Source organism: Palaemon carinicauda, chromosome 41 (genome assembly GCF_036898095.1).
Source record: "Palaemon carinicauda isolate YSFRI2023 chromosome 41, ASM3689809v2, whole genome shotgun sequence".
Classification (NCBI taxonomy): Eukaryota; Metazoa; Arthropoda; class Malacostraca; order Decapoda; family Palaemonidae; genus Palaemon; species Palaemon carinicauda.
In genome coordinates this window covers 53,076,192-53,100,243 of record NC_090765.1, presented here as the reverse complement: position 1 = coordinate 53,100,243, position 24,052 = coordinate 53,076,192, and the positions used below count along the sequence as shown (strand labels likewise).

Genomic DNA, 24,052 nt, shown 5'->3' with positions numbered 1-24,052 from the left:
CCCCCATGTTGTTTATAGTACGGCAGACGATTCCTCAGCAGCACCGAGACCACAACCAGCAACTGATTTCTTCCTCTGTCCTTACAATTCTTTATCGTCAGTCTGCAAATAGACTATGTTGCGAGTGGCAGGTACAAGCCAGTAAAGACCTTTACCAGGACGAAGGAGAATTAGACTAGTGTGGTGGTATGGGATGCACTTAACTAATTGTTTTCTTAACGCTTTTGCTTGTATAAGGAGCTGACGGTGCATTTGCTTGCTTGCCATTTTTTTTAAAGGATTTTTAGTGACATAACATGGTTGCGTGATTGCTGCTGTAGTTTTTAACAATTTGCGTTGTTGTGCTAGTTTAAACATTGTTGATTTCTTTCAAAAGCGATTTACAAGTATATTAGTAAGGCTTAGGGTAGCCGTGAACTCTTATGCCTAACTGGTTATCATCGCTAGGGTGTGGTTATATAAAGCGATCATGTTTGCAAAATTCTGCTTTTATTCTCTCTCCAAAGACAATCATTTATTATTTAATTGGTTATCGTATTTTATGCATTTCTGTTCTTGAATTTTTTGTTGACCTGTTTTTTGGATTCTGTGACAAATGTCATAGAATGAAGATTGGCCAGTAAATATGTACTCGTGCACCGTCACGGTTATATGTAGGAACCCACCGTTTTCCCCCTTGCCTAACTTGAAAGTCATGTTCCCCCCTTCTATTCAAGCTACCCTAGGACATGTTACTCATCGATCATCCTAGTATCGCTCAAGTGGTGCTTGGGTAAATATATACCGATTTACCATTTAGTACAGAACAAGGGCAGGACTTTACTTCAGCAACACGAAATGCCACAAGCCAGCCCACATATGTGGTTATTCGTTCTATTATTTCAAGCTGGGAACAATTCATCATATTGGGACGTCGATACGGAAAATATGAATACTTGTGGTGCATGAATAACAAGGCGCGACTGGAGAGTTTAGTGAATGGTGAATTGATCACATTTTTCTATGTGCTATATGGCATTATCGTTTGTTCAATGATGAATTATGCAATATTCAATTTTAAGAGTAACCAAAATTTTCCATTGAGGAGGTTCCATTTTCAGCAGGTGTTGACACTTCGCCAGTATCAAGAAAAATTCCTTCCAAAACTAATTTTTACCATACGCTCAAACATTTAGTAATGTTTTTGGTAGATTAAAGTTTTGGGTATTTCATGTCACAAGAATATGATTTTCTTTAGTTTATTTTGAGTGATTTTCACTGCAATTACTATTGGAATTTAGAAATTTTAGTTTATGATTGACTCCTGATGTACTAAAACCAAATGGGGAAATTTATTGGCGAACCTTATTTTTTGTGTGGGATGAAAACAGAAGAGTGAAATAGGGAGCTGCAAATTATCTTAGCCAAATATGGATGTTGTTACCGGCGGGCCGACCTTCAAATGCCAATTAGGCCTTGTTGCTTAATTTAAGGTGGCCGCAAGTAAACTGCCTTACGGCTTTATTTTTACCAGGTTACTGAAGTACGCCCAAAACATCAGATTGGTAAACAAGAAAATAATCAAGAACAATCATAAACAAGAGGGTAAAAAGAACCTTGGAGACGTCAATGATAATTTATTATACAATATATATATATTTAAACAAACACTCGGAAAAGCTGCTCATGTAAACAAAATAGAAAATTACTTGGAAAACACTCTAATTTCATTTACTCAGTTATATAAATAATAAAGAGAACTTTCAGGACACAGACGGAAAACATACCACACTGAAAACATTTGGAAGAGAGAAGAGTACTAGTAAGAGGTATAGAGGCACAAAAGATTCATATACTATCACCCACTTTCGTCATCTCAAAATAACTTGTCAATATAGAAAAAGTAATAAGAAAGTTTAGAGCCTAGTTAAGTACATATATTCCCTACCTACCTAAACACCTTTCGTGACTGAGAAATACACACAAATATATAAAAAAAAACACACATTATATTAACGAAATTTCGTCCTCCGATGGTACTCATGAAGTGATAATTTTAGAGTCGACTTGATACATAAAAAGGCACAAGGAATGCTCTGACAAGCCTTAACAGTACCTGTCACGAGACCTCACAGGGTCCAGAACGCTATCGATCTATTGCCGATCCTTGGGGTTGCTCACCAGCACAAAACCGTCCTCCTAAACCAAGGGATACATAACTCCCAGCACAACACAACCCTCTTCACTAAGGGATAAGCAGTGGCACCAAACCATACCTGTTTTTCAGGCCTCCCTGGGCCAAACGCTAGCGAACTATGGTCGTCCAAATAGCACCAATTGCTGCTGCTGCTGCTGAAGTATTGATCCTGGATTACGGTTATCAGACCGCTGATGAGCACTAGCGTTCTTTAGCACAATATGTGGACTCCCCCTTAATCAAAATTATTCACCCTCCACCTTGACTCCCATTCCAGTCACGTGGAAGTCCAACTCACCATTAACATAACATGGAAAACAGAAAAGGGGCAGGAATTAGCAACTGAACCTAAATACCTTCTTTACCAGCTCACAGATGGCAGGCTGGTGCACACTAAAGAAAAGCAACTTTTAATTTTGAAAATATGAGAGCAGTATGTTACAATTATTACTCAAAAGCTAGAATTACGTTACAATGTCTAGGTCCAAGAAAAACCAAGGGGACTTTGCGTCCCTGGGACCCTTAATAAGTCTGTTTTCAATAGAAATTAAGGTTATGTTCGTTCAAAATGAGCAAAGTTTGTGAAATCTATTTTGAACTCTTAGTTGGTATTGACTTGAAAAAAAAATAATTTCATCATTGAAGCAAACCTAATTTTCGTGTGTTACCCCAACTTTTTCTGGGTACTGTACAGTAAATTTGTCTGAAAGGGATGTATGCATAAGTTACTTTGTAACCATTGTGAAAAATATGTGGTTCATATCATTTGGTATAAAATAAAAGAAATTTTTTGAGAAGTAGTTTTATTATGTAATTTTTTTCATAACTTTTGACTGTACAGTGTAGTCACAGATATTTGGAATTTCTGACCGTACAGTATAGTCACAGATACTGTACAGGATAGAGATATTTCATTCAAGATTCAGTTACAGGATATATTTCAACCTAACCCTGCATTCCATGTCATTCCTGTCTGCTAGCTCCCCCCCCACTTGACCTGACCTAGAGTGTAAAGTTCATCCATAAATTGTTTAATCCTAACCGTGCACATCATACCCTATCTGGCATGGGGCTGTGCCTGTCCCTGTTTTCATTTTAGGCTAACCTAACTAGCAGTCCACCAGGGAAGATAGGTCCAGGCTATTTCTGAATGAAGTGTTACACTGAGTGAGTGTTTATGGTGTGACTTGAACTTACGATTCTTTTTCTTCTTGTAATCTTAACTATATTTCATACTACCCACCTTCCCAACTGTGAGGTACAGTATATCATTCTGTGATCACTGTCAGTGTTTTGAGGGCTCGCTGGATGGGGGCTATGAATCCAGGTGTGCAGAGAAATTGTAAGAAGGTATCGCGTGCTCCAAGGCCTTTGCAAACGCTAAACTGCAAACTATTTGGCATACTTATTTAAATGATTTGCCATAAGACGTTAAAAAGCTTAGATGATAGGGGATTTATGAAAATTGAGTGGTAATGAACAGGGTTAGAGCTACCACAAACTCGTATACCTAATACTGTACCCTTTAAAGTAACATTACCAGTTCTTTAACAACAAAAGGATAAAGTAACTCTGGACTAACTTGTAAAAAATAACAAACAACTTATAAACTGAGAAACTGGCTGTCTTTAGAAAAAAAAAAATACCTTTGGAGTCCAACCTATAGACATCAAGGTCGAGTAAAAGTTTTAATAAATCAGGGGTCTGAAAAGCTAAACTACTGTAGTTGTATTAAGTTCAGGGAAACAGGAAGTAAGAAAATTAAGATTTTTCATTGTTCAGTTTGCTGTCAAACATATTGGGCAAAAGTGTTGTTTTTTCCTTTGGATAGTAAGTGGCGTAGCTACTGTATTTACAGATCATTGAATACAGTATGTTAAAAATTTATGATATCTATTTACAGTATTGTAATGACTACAATTATAGTCTTCTATTTAGTTTGTCTTTTATTATAGTTCTGTTTATGCTACAATCTCTTTATGTAGTCGTAGCTTCTCTTATTTCATTACTTTTAATTCTTTTATACACTTGTAGGAGGAGAATATTTTAGAATTTACATTACTGTGAAATTGGAAAAATTTTGATGTTTTGACTTATACAGGTACAATAAATTAACATGGTAGAGTCTTAATGACTGTCTGTCATTTTGAGACTTTCTCTGTTATTTTCTTCTTTATATCTATTTTTCATCAATTTATCAGTATGTTTCCCCTTACAGCCACAAGTTTATTAGCAGTTGGAGGAAGTGCGTGTTTGGCAGCTTACACAAGACCCTTAGTCATGGTAAGTGAATAGCTATTTATGTAAGCCGAATATGTTTAGTCATGTCAAGTTCCAATATATGATGATCATCGTGAATGTGGGCAATTTAGTGCTTCATGAAATTAGGATTGTTCCGTAACCGGAATACAAACCACGCTATTTACAAAGGGTTACCTGTGTAAATAGCTAAGGTTTGTATGGTTAGGAAAAATACAAATTATCTTCGAATTTGTCATTTGTTCCGTAACCGGAATACAAACCACGCTATTTACAAAGGGTTACCTGTGTAAATAGCTAAGGTTTGTATGGTTAGGAAAAATACAAATTATCTTCGAATATGTCATTTGTTCCGTAACCGGAATACAAACCACGCTATTTACAAAGGTAACCCTTTGTAAATAGCTAAGGTTTGTATGGTTAGGAAAAATACAAATTATCTTCGAATATGTCATTTGTTCCGTAACCGGAATACAAACCACGCTATTTACAAAGGTAACCCTTTGTAAATAGCTAAGGTTTGTATGGTTAGGAAAAATACAAATTATCTTCGAATTTGTCATTTGTTCCGTAACCGGAATACAAACCACGCTATTTACAAAGGGTTACCTGTGTAAATAGCTAAGGTTTGTATGGTTAGGAAAAATACAAATTATCTTCGAATTTGTCATTTGTTCCGTAACCGGAATACAAACCACGCTATTTACAAAGGGTTACCTGTGTAAATAGCTAAGGTTTGTATGGTTAGGAAAAATACAAATTATCTTCGAATTTGTCATTTGTTCCGTAACCGGAATACAAACCACGCTATTTACAAAGGTAACCCTTTGTAAATACCTAAGGTTTGTATGGTTAGGAAAAATACAAATTATCTTCGAATTTGTCATTTTTATTCCCCAAGCTTTGGGTACATTAAGATTAAGTACAAATGTTTTCTCATGTTGGACTGATTATTTTACTTTTGCCTCCAAGGTCTGATTTTAGCTAAGGACTTTACTCTTTACAAGTGTCAGTGATAGTATTTATCTTTGGATAGATAAGCATTGGTTTACTTCGTTTGGTCAGTGTAACATTAAGTTGTTTCTTGGTGAAGTGTAGTTGGATTTTCTTATGCAGTTCTTGCTTTATTTCATCATCTGCATCATGGGAATTGGTTGTGGAAAGGTTGTCAGCATTATTTATTTTATCTTCAATTTAGTATCACAGTCCAGCTTTGCTTATAAAGCATTATGTAGTATCACATTTTTTTGTTATGTTCACTCACTGGACAAGACATTTTTCAACCATCTGAAATATTCTGTATATGATACACTTTTATATTGGTGTTTAGTTTTCTTTGAAGAGATAATTATTGTTCTTACACGAGATGCAAACTATCATCCTTTAGGTAGAGAATGTTTTCAGCTCAAGCTGGATAGCCGTTGAATCATTATAACGAGCAGTTAAGCGACCCAATGTCTCTTGTGATTTTGGCTCCATTGAGTATATGTGTACCGATTCACCCTTAATTGAACTTTTCATCTTCTTTTTCTTAAGGAAGTGAATGTTATAATGGGAAGCAAGACACTCAATCGTGGGAGGATGGTCTTTACATTACATTACATTTTTTTTTTTTTTTTTTTAAACTGGCTGTAGTTCCTACACTTAAGCCTCCTGCAAGGCTGGCGTACGGTACGGTATGGAGTACGGTACGGTACGGTTGATATTTAGCCTATAAGTACGGTACGGAATTACGGTACGGTAATTTTACCAAAGTACGGTACGGTACGGTTCAGGTACGGAAAAAATGGGGAAATTCCGTACCGTACCTTACCTTAGGCTTGGATATCTATCACTACGTAATTACTGTTAATGCATATTTGGACACCAGTAATTGACTGGACTAAAAAAGATTTCACTTGTAGAATACTAAGGTATTTTATATTTCAGTTTTGTAATAGACTATGCATGTGTTAATTCCTTAATTAACATGTGACGTCTGTGTCTAATTCTTGAAGTAATACCAACTAAAGTTTGAGGCATCACAAATATAATCCTATAATGTGCTTTGGAAGAGTCTTCCCCATAGGGCTGATGGAGTCATTTCCATTAGATGTGCTGCTCATACGTTACAGCTATGTGTGCATGATATGATCAACGGAAATCAATCTGTAAAATCTTTGCTAACTAAGTGCGCAAAGTAGTGAAGAAAACCCATACACAGAATATGAGGTTAGTATTTAGAAAAAAATGACAAACTACTGCCCAAGCAAAGCAAGCAAATCTTTTTTTATGCCAAATAGGACTTGCGAATGAATCTCTTTTGATCCCTGAAGATGACTGGAAAACTATTGAAGACCTTTTACTCTGTCTCAAACCTGTGTACAATACGACCGTTACCATACAAATGCAGAAACTGACTGCTGGAATGTTCCTTGGTGAGTGGTTAAAATGTAAAGTGCTTCTGTCAAAATCATCTAGACAGTTTTCAGCCGACCTTATTACTGCCATGCAGAATCGAGAGCTTTCTCTACTCAACAATCCAGCATTCCTGGCAGCCATTTATCTTGATCCAAGATTTCAGTGCCTACTAGTTGAACCACAAAAATATCTTGCAATGCTGCACCTCACTGCATTATGGAAGAGAATTATGTCATTGAAAAGCTCTAGTAATTTTCAGGATGATTTTACACAAAAAAAAAAAAAAATGAAGAAAAGAACTTGAGTGGAAGCCAAAGTGGAAATGAAGAGAGCTCAAAAGATATAATTGACCAAATATTGTCTGCTGCTGATAACAACCGAAAAAGGGAGAGCAAAGTAGTGGATTGTGATGCTTTGCGATTAACCGCAATAAAACAAACAATTAGGCGTTTCAATAACTACTCGAATAGAAAAAAGGGAAGATATATTCACGTGGTGGAATAAACATCCACACCAAGATTTGAAGGCTATAGCCGAGGTAGCCCTTGCACTTCCTGTCACTCAAGTGAGTGTAGAGCGAACATTCTCAGGGTTGAGATACATTTTGGATGAACTAAGACTAGGCATGAAGGATGATATAATAGATGCCATTATGCTTCTAAGATGCAATACATAATCAATTTGAACTCTTATGTTTGGTTAAAAGAAGTTGCTATTGGAAGGTATTTTCCTATAGCCTAGGCTACAAGCTTTATTTTATCAATGTCCAGAAAAAAAATTTAGTTTATTTTATTACATCTTAACTTTAGTTTATGAATGTTGAGAAAAAACTATTTAGTTTATTTTCTTACATTGTAACTTTAGTTTATCAATGTCGAGAAAAAAAGATTTATTTTATTTTATTACATCGTAACTTGTGAATGTTGAGAAAAAAATTAGTTTATTTTATTACATGGTAACATCAGGCAATGCTTTTAAGTTCTATTAATGGTTAGATTATTGTATATTTTTTTCATAATAAAATCCTTAAAAGAGGAAGTGATGGTTTCAACAACATTATTATTATTATCCAGAGTCATAATACTGGGAAATATTTTGAATGATATTTCACACACTATATTTCATGTACTAATTATACGGTATAGTTACATGGCAAAACATGTTTTATGAATCCAAAAGTCAATACTCTTGGTCTTGTATTAAAAACAAAGGAACAGTATTAAATATTACTACAAATATCCTTAGCAGCAGCAGCCATATTAGTACGGTAAAGGTACGGAATTACGGTACGGTATTTTTTCCGTACTGTACGGTACGGAAAAATTATTGATAGTACGGTACGAAATTACGGTACGGTATTTTTTCCGTACTGTACGGTACGGAAAAATTATTGATAGTACGGTACGAAATTACGGTACGGTATTTTTTCCGTACTGTACGGTACGGAAAAATTATTGATAGTACGGTACGAAATTACGGTACGGTATTTTAGCGAGGTACGGAGTACGGAAAAACATTCCGTACCGTACTACCAGCCTTGGCCTCCTGGCTTGATCCCCTGGGGGTATGCGTCGGGAGCAAGGAGCCCACGTACCTATGTTGGCTCTTCTCTGTTATTGCCACCGCTAACGATGAGTGTGACCTAAGGAAGGTTTTGGCCTACTTGAGTCAGTGTTGAAAGACGTGTTCAATCTGTTCCCTGTTCCAGTATCTCCTGTGATATCTACAGTATTTTCCCATCCCTTGGGTCTCCTGGATCTGAACGGATGTGTTGCGCTGGTGCCGTGGGATAACTTTCCCCTGCATATCTCCTCTGACCTGGTTACCCCTTGCCAAACCCCTTTCAGCTATGCTTCAGCCCAACCTTTGTGCATGAGGGATCTGGGGCTTCTACTCCTCTGTGTGACTACCCTTCCCTGTGTCAGTGTTCCACAGTGTTGTGGTTCCTGTTGCAGCAACTCCTTTGGTGAGTGTTGTTGTCTGGGTTTCTCAGAGTTGATCTCTTCTGCTTAGAGAGCCCGAGGTGATGGCTGAAGAGAGGAACTCAAACTCCTCTCCCTCGTTGACTTCATCTACTTTTTATTATGTTCATTAATTCTAAGATGAAGTAGTCAAGGAAGTCCAGTCATCTGTAGTCGTAGGAAAGGGCGACACCACTTCTCTTAAGAGTGATGGACGTCACCTGAATGGCTCCCAACCCCTTTGGGAGAGAGCCATGGTCCTGTTTTGGCCCCCTGCATCTGGGTCACAGTCTTGAATCGGGTCCCTACCCCGGTAGTCTAGCTGGACTGGTGTCACACCCCCCCCAGGCTGATGCAAGAGGCCTAGCCCGTGACACGGCTGAGAGTTGGGACACAGGATCCGGGTCGGGACAGGTGTTGTGACCTGTGACTTTGTGTCACAGCTCCGTCCCTTGGTCCACCTGGGGTTAGGACTCAGGTTTCTGACTACAGTACACCCGTAACCAAGAGCGATGTGTGATGTCCCCGTGTTTTGCGATGCACGGAGTTTGGTGGCTGTGATATTCGAGGTGTCGGACTTTATTTTGCTATTACTGTACAGTATTATTATTATTATTTAAAATGAGCGAACCATAAAAATCAAGTTTGAAAGGCAATTAACTAAGATATCCAGCATTCACAAAATAATGATCCCATCGAATTGATGTAATCTTGAAATTCCCCATGTTATTTAGATTTATGGCCATTGCATAGTCAAAGGTTTTCTCCCCTTTAATATATCTTGATGTTGAATGGATTGCCTTTCTCTTCCATACTGATGAGTTGTGGGTATTACATGACTTTAAATGCAAATAATTCTTATAAAATAGTATGTCAACACTGAATACCATTGCTGTACTCTACATGAACAATCTCTCAAAAATTTCTGAAATTGATATTGAAAATTGGAGGAAGTTAGAATAAGCTAAAATCCTAGTTGAGAAAGTGCAGAGAAAACATGCGTGTCTGGAAAAGCAATCCAGATGAGAGATTAAGGGAGAGCTGTAAATAACTCCAGCCCTATAGTGTGTTGTACAGTACATGGCAACTGGGAGTAAGTGTGAATGTTGATGAGTATTAAAGTGTTTCATAATGGGATTGGTCTTTCTAACTTAGATTGGTAAAGTAATCACTATGTAGTACAAAACTGGTTCGTATAAAAGACTGAATGCTTCGGTTTTAATTTTGAAGTTTGTGCAAATAGTAACTTTACAATGTAAATTAATTTCTTGGTATATTTTAAGGAAGATACTTAATTATACAAATATATCACTAGTTCACACAATGTATAATTTTTATCTTAGTTTTAAATTTAACTTTTTAGGTTTAAAATATTTATCAACTTTTGAACTTTTAATAGTTTCTCGATGATTGTATAGTATTTGGTTATTGTCTCATGATCTACTGCTCAGTAACCAGTTTTAATCGTTCATTTTTTATTTCTTTAATCATAGGCGTCTGGAGCATCCTTCTATGACTTCAGTGCGGATGATATCGATGGCAATTCTGTTTCAATGGAAAAGTACAGGTGGGTACGATAACTAGTTTGATGTTGAAGTTAGCTATTTTAGATGTAGTTTTCATCTTGACTTTGGTATCAGAATTCACAAATACAGTATGACCACTGAAGTAACGATGCCTGTATAATCGTACTTGCTTTTAGGATGATTGTTTTCAGTACTTTTTTATTATTTGGACCATGTTTTGTTCCATGTGATCTTGCAAATCATATGACACTAGTCATTGTAATAAATCTTTTTCTTGCCAGTTTTCTCCTAAGTTAAGATTAAGACAAAATGGCCTTCCCAGCTCCATACATCCTTTCAAATATCATTGCAGGGGTGATAGGAATAGGATATGATAGTACTGTAATATATTTTATAAGCTCTAGAATAAATTTGTCTTATTAAATTTTGTAATTACAAGTTAATTTTTCTGAATCTTCCTTATACTTGATACGACAATTTTAATAGTGAAGACATATTTATACACACGTACAGTACTGAGTTTTAGTACACCACTCAAAATGATATTTTGTATTTTTTTTTTCAATGTACATTTACTCTATCTACTTTTGGCACCTTAGGTTTCAAAGTCTTGCTGGATTAGTGATTTTGTCAGACTATGCAAGTTCACTTGCTTTTAGCTAGGGATATATATATCTGTAATTATTAATTTTCTTCATTGCTTAAGAAAGCATGTTCCGTATTTGCAGAGGATTATTCACGGGAAAGAGTAGGGCATTCCATGAAGCAATGTGTATGTATACAGTATTTGTTTACATGTAACACCAAATACAGAACATCTTTTAATAGAAAAGAGAAAAAACCTTTGCTGTATTGCACAAGAACTTGCTTTGGACTACCTGCCGAGCCATCAGATGTCTTTTTCTGCACTAATTCACCTTGATCTGAGTAGTGTGGGTCTTTAATGATGTTAGGCTGCTACAGTGCAATGCCGTGAGCCTTACTCCTGTCAGTTTGAGCAATCTTTTATCCTTTTAACCCCCAGGCTATTTGGAAATTTCCGACCCTTAACCCCCAGGGGGTTATTTTTTTCCCCAGCACATTTTCCAGTATATTTCTTTTAAATTGCTCTAACAGCCTTAATTTTTGTGATAGAGAGGTCAAGTTGGTCTCATTCTCTTGGAAAATGCCGGAATTTTTTCAAAAAATTATCAAAAAAATGGCAAGGACGTACCGGTACGTCCATGGGGGTAAAGGGATGGCTTTTGTGAAACGTACTAGTACGTCCTTTGGGGGTAAAAGGGTTAACATTTTCAATTGCCCTCTTGTTGCAGGTTTAGCATCTCCTACTAATGCCCTTGCTATCCATATAGCTATGAGCACAGTTTTACCCTCTCACCTTACCCTCAGGTTGTGCCTGCATATTCTAGTCCTGCCATCTCTTTCTCCTTTCTGTATACTTGTATTTATTATCTATCCATTAAGGAAGGCATCCTTAAGCGAGTGATGGCTGGTGGCACAGGAAACGCATACTTTAGTCATAGAGTAGGTCTGATTGAATAAATGGCAACTTTGACGATAATCAGAAGTTGAACGCTATCCCTTGTACTCCTTATCTGATCTCTTTCGAGGCTTCTCTCAATTTAGAATTGGTTTCTAGATCAAATAATGCCTATTTAATTTCCTTCTCATCAAGTTTCAAGACTTACAGTATATCCTACACATATATGGCTGTCACAGGTGGTAGTCTACCATTCTTGGATCTTCCTTCATGGCTAACTTTCCTAGCCCTCCGTGAACCATGAATAGCTATTCCCATTATGAAGCTTTTCAACTTCAAGACAATCATTTTAGAAAACTATAAAAAGAACAATCCCCTAACTTTGTTAGTCTTAGGCTGTGAAAACTCCATTTTTTCTGCACTCTTGGGGAATCCCCTCTTCCAGCTTCTTCATTACTAGGAAGAATCTGCTTCCCGTCTCCTAGATTTGGGAGAAATAAATGGTTGTCTCTGAGAACGGTTCCTTGCTCTTGAAATATTGGAGTGTTTTGCTGTTCCTTGGTGAGGAATTTGTTGGTTAAATGTCATGAATTACAGCATTCGTTTGAAGGCCTGGTAATGTTCTCAAGTAATATTTTAGGGTATTTGCAGGATTTAGTTAATTAATCTCAAATATAAGGGTTCATTTGCAGTTACTGTACTGTATGTAAGAATGACTGTACCTTAACTGGTAGAATGTTAGGTTTTTTTCCCCCCCCATTACACAAGGTTTAAAAGGTTTTTCAAGGTCAAAATCTATGCTGTTGTAGATTGTTATTCAAATTGGTTTTACTTTCAAGGCAAATAAGGCAATGCAAAATATATTGATTTGTATTTGTAAACACCCATTCTCAAAGTTTTTTTTATAACAGTTTATTATGATTGTTTAAGCAAAGAATATCTTTTATTTTAACAGGGGCCATACTTGCATCGTTGTCAATGTTGCAAGTAAGTGAGGTTTGACAAACGTGAACTACACCGAATTGGTGAAGCTTCACGAGCAATATGCCGAATCCAAGGGCCTTCGAATTCTTGCATTTCCCTGCAATCAATTTGGTGGCCAGGTAACTATGGAAAAGCAATTTCTTTATCTGTTGAAGTGAATGTGTATTATGTTAGAGCTTGAATTACGTAAATATAAAATCTGCAACTAGATGGAAAATTGTTTTAGAAGTTTAGTTAGGTGTATTACACTTGATTTGGATTGTTTACAGGTTTATATACAAGAAATAAACAGGTTTGACGGCTATGTGAACCAGTGTCGCAATTTGGCCATTTAGTATTGTATTAATTTTTAGTTTACTAGAGTGAAAATCCTGTTTGTAAGAGGCATAGTTCTCTGTGTAGTTTATAACATTTCTGTATGGTTTATGCAGATTTAACACACAAGGTAATATGCTTCGAGTTAATCCAGGTGTATTTTTCAGGAACCAGGCACCGAGGCAGAAATCAAGAAGTTTGCCGAAGGGTTTGGGGTCAAGTTTGATATGTTCTCTAAAATCAAAGTAAATGGTGAAGGAACTCACCCAATATTTGAATATCTGAAGTCTAAACAAGGTGGAACCCTAGGCAACTTCATCAAATGGAATTTCACAAAATTTGTTGTAAATAAGGAAGGTGTTCCAGTCGCTCGTTACTCTCCACAGACCAACCCTATTGTAAGTATACTGTTTTGTAATGTCATATTATAGTTTTATTTTAAATTATTTAATATTTGGTAGTATTTATTATTATCATTATTACTAGCCAAGCTACAACCCTAGTTGGAAAAGCAAGATGCTATAAGCCCAAGGGCTCCAATAGGGAAAAATAGCCCAGTGAGGGAAGGAAATGAAGAAATGATGAGAATAAATTATCAATAAATCATTCTAAAAACAGTAACAATGTCAAAACAGATATGTCCTATATAAACTATTAACGACATCAAAAACAGATTTATCATATATAAACAAAAAAGACTCGTGTCAGCCTGGTCAACAAAAAGTATTGTATAAAATATTTTCATGTTTATCTTGCTGTTGAAAAAAGAAATTGTCTGCACAGTAAATGGTAAAAAAAGTCTCGGTACATTTTGTGCTATGTTGATGGTAGAGAGGAAAATTTGTTTGTATAAGGAGTTATTGAAGATTTGCAGCGTAAGGAAGGCCTACTTTGATTCTTGCTATATGTAGCAGAGAGGAGAAGTTAAACTAGAACTTTGTCGATTTAAAAAAAAATCAGTCTGCTCATGCTAGATAATAACATGATTTGCAAAGCAATACGAAGAGGTAGTATTATCTTGTAAGCTTTCAGTTGGGATATTTGTTGTGTTGAACATACGTGTGTGTTTAGGCTAGCAATTGCAGTTGAATTAGTTCTGGGAATGAGCTTGCAATCTAAAATGCTTGTATTTCTAAAACAACTTTCCCATGAGAAATAAAGGAAAGTCGCTATATGCTTTTTAAGTTTATTTAACGGTAATTACTAGATATTTTGTAATCCCTAATATCTGTTTTATTTAGTTCTTGGAACGAGCTTGAAACCTAAAATGCTTGTATTTCTAAAACAACTTTCTCATGAGATTTAAAGGAAAGTCACAATATGCATTTCAAGTCCATAAAAGGGATTTTGACGAAGGAAAAATCTATTTCTGGGGAGAGACCTGTGGCGCCCGGTGAAAAGAGTCCTTCTTATTTATCTTTTCTGATAAAACCTTCCAATTATACCAGAGAAAGATAAAAGCATGGAATGCTGAGGTTACTAACCTCGCGCGAGCACCTTTTGGGTGTCGTGTATAAAGCAAAGGCGCGTGAAAACCACTATTCACAGGTTGTCTTCCATTTAGTTAATTCCTTCGTCAAAGGGATGGGCCGATACAAAGGCCCTAGCCAACCACCAGCGCCACACCACCACGCCACGACGCGAGCGCCATCTGAACAACATCCTTCTGTAATGGCCATGACGGCTTGGAAAGGAAAGGGTGGGATCGTGTAAAATAAAGGGGAAGGGTTTCACCGGGCGCCGCAGGTCTCTCCCCAGAAATAGATTTTTCCTTCGTCAAAATCCCTTTTCTGGGTCAACCTGTGGCGGCCGGTGAAAATGTACCAAAGAATGCCTTCCAAGCCCAACAATAACAACTAATTTAATGAGGGGAGAGAAACAACACCATGTAAACAAAATCATAAATAATTAAGGCAAGTAGGCATAACACATAAACTAGCCACAGGGCATAGTGGGAGTAAGGTTAAACAAACATGATAACAGGGAAGCCTCCAAGTATCAAAGGAAACATGCAACAAAACTGACATGGCTAAGAATATCCCAACCCTATAACAACGGTAATCAATAATAGTTACAATCATAATAACCTAATATGTAATAAACTAAGGGCTAACGAACCACCAAGGAAGCGGCGTCGTGGTGCGAGTGGCAGGTAGGAGGGAGAAGAAAAGAGATGGATGAAAGGAAGAACAAAAGATCACTGGGGAGAGATAAGGCTCCCAGCTGCAACTGTTGGGTATTTAAGAGCCTTTAAGTTCATTAGATAGTGGCGTTTGAAGACCATAGGAGATTCCCAACCCGTGAACTTTATAAGGTCATCAAAGTCCATATTCTGGAAATAATTAATGGAGGTAGCTATGGACCGGATATCATGAGCATGGGGAAATGATCCTGGATTTGCTTGTTTAATGAAGTATAGGATCTATTGCCTAATACCACGTATGGAAATGGTACCTCCTTGTTCTCTGATAAACAAGGGGCCAGACGATCGGGTAGCAGTCCTGGCTAAAAAGGCCCTGAGAGTGGTGACCGGACATAGAGAAGTATCTTGGAGAAGAGGAATAACCTTCCAAGGGGACCACCTATTTTGGGGGTTAACGGCCGAATCATATTGGCGAATTGTCGAGTCCCTTTTGTCCGATTCGATGAAGAAATCGTTTTCCGGTTCATTGTTCGCGTCTCTACGAGCTGCCAACTTCCTGTAGTCCACAAAGTTAGAGTTTTGGCCATCCTTGAGTAATCTGACACAGTGAGTTTGGAATACTCGGGTCAGTTTGAGGAACGGGATCCGGATGGGACGGAGTTTCAACTTGAGGAGGAGAGGAAACCAACTGTTCTTGGGCAATGAGGTGGTACTAAAGCCACTGCGCCCCGGAAGGAGCGTAGTTGGTGTAAAAGTTTTGAGAAGATTCACTGGGGGAGATAGGGAAATCTTCTTCTAATGGTTCCAATCCCGGGGTAATGCGTCCATGGCATAAGCCCGAGGGTCCAGGGTTGGGGTCACATAACAAGGAAGTTTGTGATTCATCTGAGTTGCGAATAGATCTACCTGGATGCCTGGAACGAGCCTGAGTATCCACCGGAATGAAATTCTGACTCCAGGGGACTTGTCCTGGATAGTGAGTCCGCTCTCACATCCTGGCCTCCCGCTAGGTGAGGTGCTGACAGGAACCAGTTCTTTTCTGTTGCCCAGGCAAAGAAAGTGACCAGGGTCTGATTCAGGTTGGGTGACTTGGATCCTCCCCTGTTGACTTAGTGTACCGCGTCTGTGCTGTCTGACACTACTCTGATGTGGGTCGACCTCGGAGGAGAGTCTCTCTTCAGGGTCAAGAACACTGCCATGGCTTCGAGAACATTGATATGGAACTGTTTCATGGCGAGTGACCAAGAACCTGAAACATCTGATGTTCGGAGTAATCCCCCCATCCACTTAGAGACACGGCTGAATGGAATGTCACTTGTGGAGGTGGGAATTGTAGAGGAACCGCTTTGGAGAGGTTCTTCGGTTCGGACCATGGGCGTAGTCTCATTTTCCAGACAGAGGGGATCTTCGAGACCTTGTCTTCTTATAGGTACTGTAGCTCTCTTTCTCCAAAATCGATTGATGTCTTTGAGTTTGGCTTTTATTAGGAGATCTGTTACTGAAGTGAATTGGAAAAGGCCGAGGATACTTTCTAAGGCTCTGTGGACACCTGTTTGTGTTTGAGAAAATTCTTGATTTTGGAACCTATTCCTCTTACTTTTGGAAGGGAGAGACGTGTGCTTCGAAAGGTCCCACTGAATGGCTAACCATTCTAAGTGGCCTGATGGTCGCAGGCGAGACTTTTGGAGATTGACCCGAAATCACAGGTTGTCGAGCAATCGAAGTAATTCCTTCGTAGCTCTGTTGCCTTCTATGGCCGGCCGGGCCCAAATGAGCCAACCGGCCAGATAAGCAATGATCTGTATCTCTTGGTTCCTGAGTTGTTCTAACACTGCCTCTCCCAGTTTCGTGAATATCCTGGGATCAATGTTGAGGCCGAAGGGCATGTCTTGAACACAAAGGCTTTTCTGCTTAGGCGGAAACCCAGATAAGAAGAGAAGTTTCGAGCTATAGGCGCAAGCTAATAGCCGTCGGTAAGATCGACAGAGGTTGTGACGGTCCCACGGGGAAGTAAGGTCCGTACCTGAGAGATAGTCAACATCCGGAACTTGCCGCAGAGAATGAAAGAGTTTAGCTTGACAAGTCCAGGTCCACTCTCAATGCCGACAAGCCTTTTTTCGGAAATGTGAACAGGCGGCTTTGGAACTTCAGTGATCGATCCCGTTTGATTGCTTTTTCTTGAGTAACCCTGTGGTCTACTCTTTCAGGATGGGAGTGGATTTCTGGGAGAAGGTCACTGGCGGAGGAGGAGGACCTTGAGGCCATTTTCATCTCAAATCGTTAGAGATTATGCTATGATCCCACAGACCGAAGGTCCAATGGTCTCGAAAGTGGTAAAGTCTTCCCCCTACCGGGACCACCGCGTTGTGAGGGAGTGAATCTAGGTCCTTCCCTTCTCCGAGCCCCCTTTTTCCTAGGTCCGCCTTGATGGCGGGACTGTCTTCTACTCCTGTAGCTTCCTCTCTGGTGTCCATGAAAGGAGCCTGAGGGTTCGGATCTAGGGCTGTATGCAGGCAAAACATCCCAACGGGGTTGGGCTGTGTACCTGGGGAATCAGTGAGGTAGACCACCTGATGATGGGGATTCAGATGCAAAGGCGTCCAACCAGAGGAAGGCTGTGATGACGAGTGGGTAACCGACTATCGATTCCTGTCTGATAGAGGTCTCAGACAGAACGTACTTCCCACAACTGACCCGATCAGACCAACAAACGTGTAGGTCGAACTGGAAGGGCAGAGCCTGGAATTATCGTACCCCCCAGACTGACAACATCCTGGTCCAGACAGATCGGGCCTGCCCTTTAGGAAATAATACCGTTACCTTCGGTACCTTGTCTAACCTAACCAAGGCAATCTCTTTCAATCGAACGAATCCGTTGAATGGGAATTCTAGTACCTGGGAGTAAAATCTAGGTCCCCCAGAGGGAGGACGTCTATGCCATCCAGATTTATGGTACCATCTATATCCGAGTTCCTGAACGGCTCTGACTCACCACCATACCTTAGAGCTGCGTCATAGCCCCTTGGTTTTCCCTAGAATGTGTTGCTTTTAGCAGTCACGGTTTATGCAGGGTAACATGAACATCAGGATCCTTTAAGGGTCCTAGGTCGGTGATGTAGGTAATTGCAAAGCTGAAGGCTCAAAACTCATCCCCACCTACCTGCCCGTCCATGGGGTCGTCGTCCAACCTTAGAGAGGACACTCCGAGGAGATAGGGACCTCTAGATGGAGCATTCCTTCCCAACCTTGATACCCAAGGGTGGAGAGCCTCTCTTGCAGGCCAGAAAGATTCATCATCATCCTGATGGGAACCATGCAGGCGAACCTTCTGTAACAGAAAGGGGACATAAGTCTGGATGTTCCTTGAACTTTGGTTAGCGATCCTATTCACAGGCTGGGATCAGCTGTATAACTCTTAAAAAGCAATTTTAAAGAAAAGTCATTTAATGTACTATCTTATGGGGTATAGTGCGACACTTGTATTCTTGAAATGTGACACTGTTGGCGCATTCGCCACTGGGCGGAAATTTATTTCTATATGAACTCTATGTTGTATGGATATTTATCCATATTTAGACATAGTTAGAATTGACTATGCATAAATATAGGCATAATTAATTTATTTCTATTTGAACACTATGTTGTATGGATATTTATCCATATTTAGACATAGTTAGGATTGAATATGCATAAATATAGGCATAATTAATTTAATTCTATTTGAACACGATGTTGTATGGATATTTATCCATGTTTATACATAGTTAGAATTAAATATATGCATAAATATAGGCATAGTTACGTTCATATATTTTTTGTATTCATGGTAAATCCTTTCCTTTACAGGTAAAACAAAAGATTGGCCACCCGTGGTCTGAGTGATCTCTGTCTGTACCGGAGCTCCGGTAACCATCCCCGGTACAAACAAAGGTCCGTCATAGTGACAACGTGAACACCAGAGGAAATGTAATATTAACCTCAGTGCTGATCGCCTGTACGATATCCGGTTAAGCCGGAGATTCGATGAAAAGGATCGTAATGACGATATTGTGATTATTCATGAAAAAGGGTTCATACCCTGATTCTGATCGTCTGATTGATCTCTGTTTGTACCGGAGAACCAGTGACAAAGGTCCGTCATCGTGAAAACGTGATTCTCAGCGGTACGATAACATTCCCCAATACTGAATGTCTGTGCTATCTCCAGTGAAGCCGGAGATTCGATGAAAAAGGGACCGTAATAATGAAACTGTGAAATCCTCATCGGTATCACATTGTTAACTCTGGTTCTGGACGTCTGCTTGATCTCTGTTTGTACCGGAGATCCGGTAGCAAAGGCCCGTCATCGTGAGATCGTGACCGTCATCGGTACGATAACATTAACCTCAATGAATGTTTGTGTTATCTCCAGCGAAGCCGGAGATTCGATGAAAAAAGGGGCCGTAAAGGTGTAATTGAGATCAAACATGACAAAGGTTCGTGTGCAAAAGTCCTCAGCCGGAGTCTGAGTGCCGGATTTCACCGTTGCACTCCAAATATCTGACTAGTTCTCACCCAATGAGTGTCCATTATAGCGGAGTATAACTCAAGGCGGAGCTAAGCATAACTCAAGGCGGAGCTAAGGGTGTCGGTATAAAACGACCCCAATTAATGACTCATACACTTAACGTTCCTACTAATAGTGTTAGCTATATTAACAGCAACCACATCAATAAAACGTGTATAACATTAAACGTACTATCATCAACTCTGATAATAAGAGGAGGCCTGAATAACTCGTGATCGTATAAAAACGGAGAACGGGAAATTCACCTCTCTTACTCGAGCTAATAAACGAGCACCCTATGCTCTCACTCTCAAGCTTACATGATAAAAAACTAACATCACACAATAATATAGGAAAAGTAAAAAATTGATTGCTTTTTTTTTTTTTATTTTTAGTCATTGTAATAACCAAGAACGAAGAATAACGACAACGTAACAGATAAACAAGGATATAGTCTAAATCGAGCCTTCCTGAGGCGAGTACAAACTAACAGACTAAATCGCTAAACGTTTAAATCGCTATTCGCCCCATACCATTGTTGGCACTATAATATCCCACTGTTTATATATACAGGTATGTAATTTACCTAATGTCTGTTAATGACATAAGGATAAATAACTTGAAGCAATCTGCCGACCTCCGAGGGTCGGGGAAGCAGTGACATGCCCTTAAAATAAATATAAACACCAGCCTTAGCTAAAGGCAAGGCAAATATAAGTGTTAAGTGTATGGGCGACCTCCGGTGAAGCCCGAGCGTAATGAGATGTCCTGAATAATGCCGCCTTAGCCAAAGGCAAGGCAAATATAAGTGTGAAGTGTATGGGCGACCTCCGGTGACGCCGGAGGATAATGAGATACCTTGAATAATTCAATTGTGGCTAATAATTCAATTGTGAAAGATAAAAAGCTAAGCCGCAGCTAAAGGCTAAAGCTTAGATCATAGCAAAGCGTATTTACGATCCCCGGTGAGGCCGGAGGGAGAAGAAGGGTCCTGAATAATTATTGTGAATAAAAACACAATTGTAATAACAATGGCTATTGTGGATATGGCCGTGGCCTGAGACCGCAGTAAGGGCCACCGGAGGGTCGTATCTAAACAATATGAAGCCCGTCCCATGCAGTAAACAATATATAAATATAACAATAGAACGAAAGTCATTGAGAATCCCTCATGCCGGAGTAGAACTCAAGGCGGAGTGGAAAACGTTCAAAACTACTCCCGAGCCGTAACGGGGAGAGGACGAAACACGGACCTAAAATAACGCTAACAATTGAAAAGTAACTAAAATTAAATAACTCGTAAGTTATCATAAACCCAGAGGGGGAGAGGTGAGGGAGGGAGAACCCGTTGATCGCACAAAACGGAAAACGGGAAATCCGCTCACCCACCGGAGCTAAGAAAGAAAACGAGAGAAAGGGGTAACTCGTGACTACGAACAGAAAACGGGGAACCCAAGCTCTCGCTCTCTTGGACATAATATCAGGACTAAAAATCACACAACACTATTATAAACGTATAAAATAAAAATGTACATCAAGATAAGACTACGAACGAAGAATAGCATCTGTTAAAACTTAAAATAAATAGCACAGCCGAGTGACAAACGCCCCGGAGGGGCGGGTACTAAACAATAACAAAGCTAGACCGCTATCTCGTTCGTAGGCTGGACTTGCTAGCAAAAAGTACCATGAGCACAAAAACACAAAAATAATAACGGTTCTAAAGGCATAAGGCCAGCACTTAACCAAGAACCTAAGTGACAGAGTACTAAACGGGCAGACAAAGATGAATTCCCAAACAAGTGAACAAACAATGGCCGCCATGAAGGGCCAGACGGGAATAATAAAACAAACTATACTGGATATAAAACAAATGCCCGGTACTATAAAAAGCTGTCAAAACAAACTATGGTACTTAACATTGGAATGTGTGAAGATGGAGCTTCGGACATGACGAAATAAATCCATGAATGTTAAAAACGATCGAGAGCACCACAAATTACACACTATTCTATCAGTCCAAAAAGAAGGATGTTGTTCAGATGGCGCTCGCGTCGTGGCGTGGTGGTGTGGCGCTGGTGGTTGGCTAGGGCCTTTGTATCGGCCCATCCCTTTGACGAAGGAATTAACTAAATGGAAGACAACCTGTGAATAGTGGTTTTCACGCGCCTTTGCTTTATACACGACACCCAAAAGGTGCTCGCGCGAGGTTAGTAACCTCAGCGTTCCATGCTTTTATCTTTCTCTGGTATAATTGGAAGGTTTTATCAGAAAAGATATATAAGAAGGACTCTTTTCACCGGCCGCCACAGGTCGACCCAGAAATACACTTTTTAAGTATAATTAATGGTAATTATTGGATATTTTATAATCCGTAATATCAGAATTGAATAAAAATTAATATTTCACAATGATAATTAATAATAAATTACAAAGTAACTCGCACTTTACCTTTGAGAGTTGTATCTGTTGCGGGAGACAAAAGAGGAGGGGTGGTTTACTAAGAATTTCCCTACATAAGCAGTTTTGGTAAAATATTGGGAGTTCACTTTTAAATGATGATCATTCGGTTTTTTTTTTTTTATACTACAGTATCTTGCTATCAGTTTTGAAAAGTAACCTATCTAGAGATGTCTGCTTTTGCCCTTTTCTTTAAAACGTATTAAAAATCGCACAAACAGTTTGTGTGGCTTATGTGCAGTGTGACTTATTTTCCGGAAGTCTCCTTAGTAGTTGTCCACAAATGATGGCCATATGGCACACAATCTTGCTCACAAATTTGAATTTGTGTGCTCATATTCAGTTATTCATAAACTTGTATTTGGCACTGAATAGACTCTCATGGCCGTATGGCTTACGTTCTGTGCTATAACATAAATTTAACTTTACATGAAATTCATGCAAGTCTCCACACCTCTGAATATTGAGAGATCAAGATGACCAACCATACATACATACATATATCATGGCACTTCCCCCAATTTTGGGGGGTAGCCGACATCAACAAATGAAACAAGACATAAAAGGGCACCTCTACTCTCTACATTCCTCCCAGCCTAACAAGGGACTCAGCCGAGCCCAGCTGGTACTGCTAGGGTGCCACAGCCCACCCTCCCACATTATCCACCACAGATGAAGCTTCATAATGCTGAATCCCATACTGCTGCTACCTCCGCGGTCATCTAAGGCATCGGAGGAAGCAGCAGGGCCTACCGGAACTGCGTCACAATCGCTCGCCATTCATTCCTATTTCTAGCACGCTCTCTTGCCTCGCTCACATCTATCCTCCTATCACCCAGAGCTTCCTTCACTCCATCCATCCACCCAAACCTTGGCCTTCCTCTTGCACTTCTCCCATCAACTCTTGCATTCATCACCTTCTGTAGCAGACAGCCATTTTCCATTCTCTCAACACATTCATATCCACTCTAGCTGCTAACTCATTTCTTACACCCGTTCTCACTCTCACCACTTCGTTCCTAACCCTATCTACTCGAGATACACCAGCCATACTCCTTAGACACTTCATCTCAAACACATTCAATTTCTGTCTCCGTCACTTTCATTCCCCACAACTCCGATCCATACATCGCAGTTGGTACAATCACTTTCTCATATAGAACTCTCTTTACATTCATGCCCAACCCTCTATTTTTTACTACCTTAACTGCCCCCCACGCTTTGCAACCTTCATTCACTATCTGACGTACATCTGCTTCCACTCCACCATTTGCTGCAACAACAGACCCCAAGTAACTCTCCATTTAACATGACATTAACCCTTGCACCACCTTCCCTTCTCGTACATCTTATAACCTTACTCTTACCCACATTAACTCTCAACTTCCTTCTCTCACACACACTTCCAAATTCTGTCACTAATCGGCCAAGCTTCTCATCTGTGTCTGCAACCAGTACAGTATCATTCGTAAACAACAACTGATTTACCTTCCATTCATGGTCATTCTCGTCCACCAGTTTTAATCCTCGTCCAAGCACTCGAGCATTCACCTCTCTCACCACTCCATCAACATACAAGTTAAACAACCACGGTGACATCACACATCCCTGTCTCAGCCCCACTCTCACCGGAAACCAATCACTCACTTCATTTCCTATCCTAACACATGCTTTACTACCTTTGTAGAAACTTTTCACTGCTTGCAACAACCTTCCACCAACTCCATATAACCTCATCACATTCCACATTGCTTCCCTATCAACTCTATCATACGCTCTCTCCAGATCCATAAACGCAACAT

At 39.4% G+C, this 24,052-nt stretch overlaps 1 protein-coding gene across 3 annotated transcripts in view; it reads left to right on the top strand.

The window, feature by feature from the left end:
- Gtpx (Glutathione peroxidase homolog with thioredoxin peroxidase activity) overlaps window positions 1–24,052 on the top strand; it is a 25,255-nt gene continuing 1,203 nt past the window's right edge. Inside the window, exons 1-5 of one of the 3 annotated variants that reach the window (XM_068364724.1) lie at window positions 1–131; window positions 4,395–4,459; window positions 10,290–10,363; window positions 12,758–12,905; window positions 13,269–13,499. In XM_068364724.1, coding sequence (XP_068220825.1) covers window positions 116–131; window positions 4,395–4,459; window positions 10,290–10,363; window positions 12,758–12,905; window positions 13,269–13,499 — 534 coding nt within the window. In that variant the 5' untranslated portion in view covers window positions 1–115. Of the gene's footprint in view, window positions 187–4,394; window positions 4,460–5,459; window positions 5,600–10,289; window positions 10,364–12,757; window positions 12,906–13,268; window positions 13,500–24,052 lie in introns of those variants that run through there. The other 2 variants (XM_068364726.1, XM_068364725.1) reach the window with 2 other exon arrangements.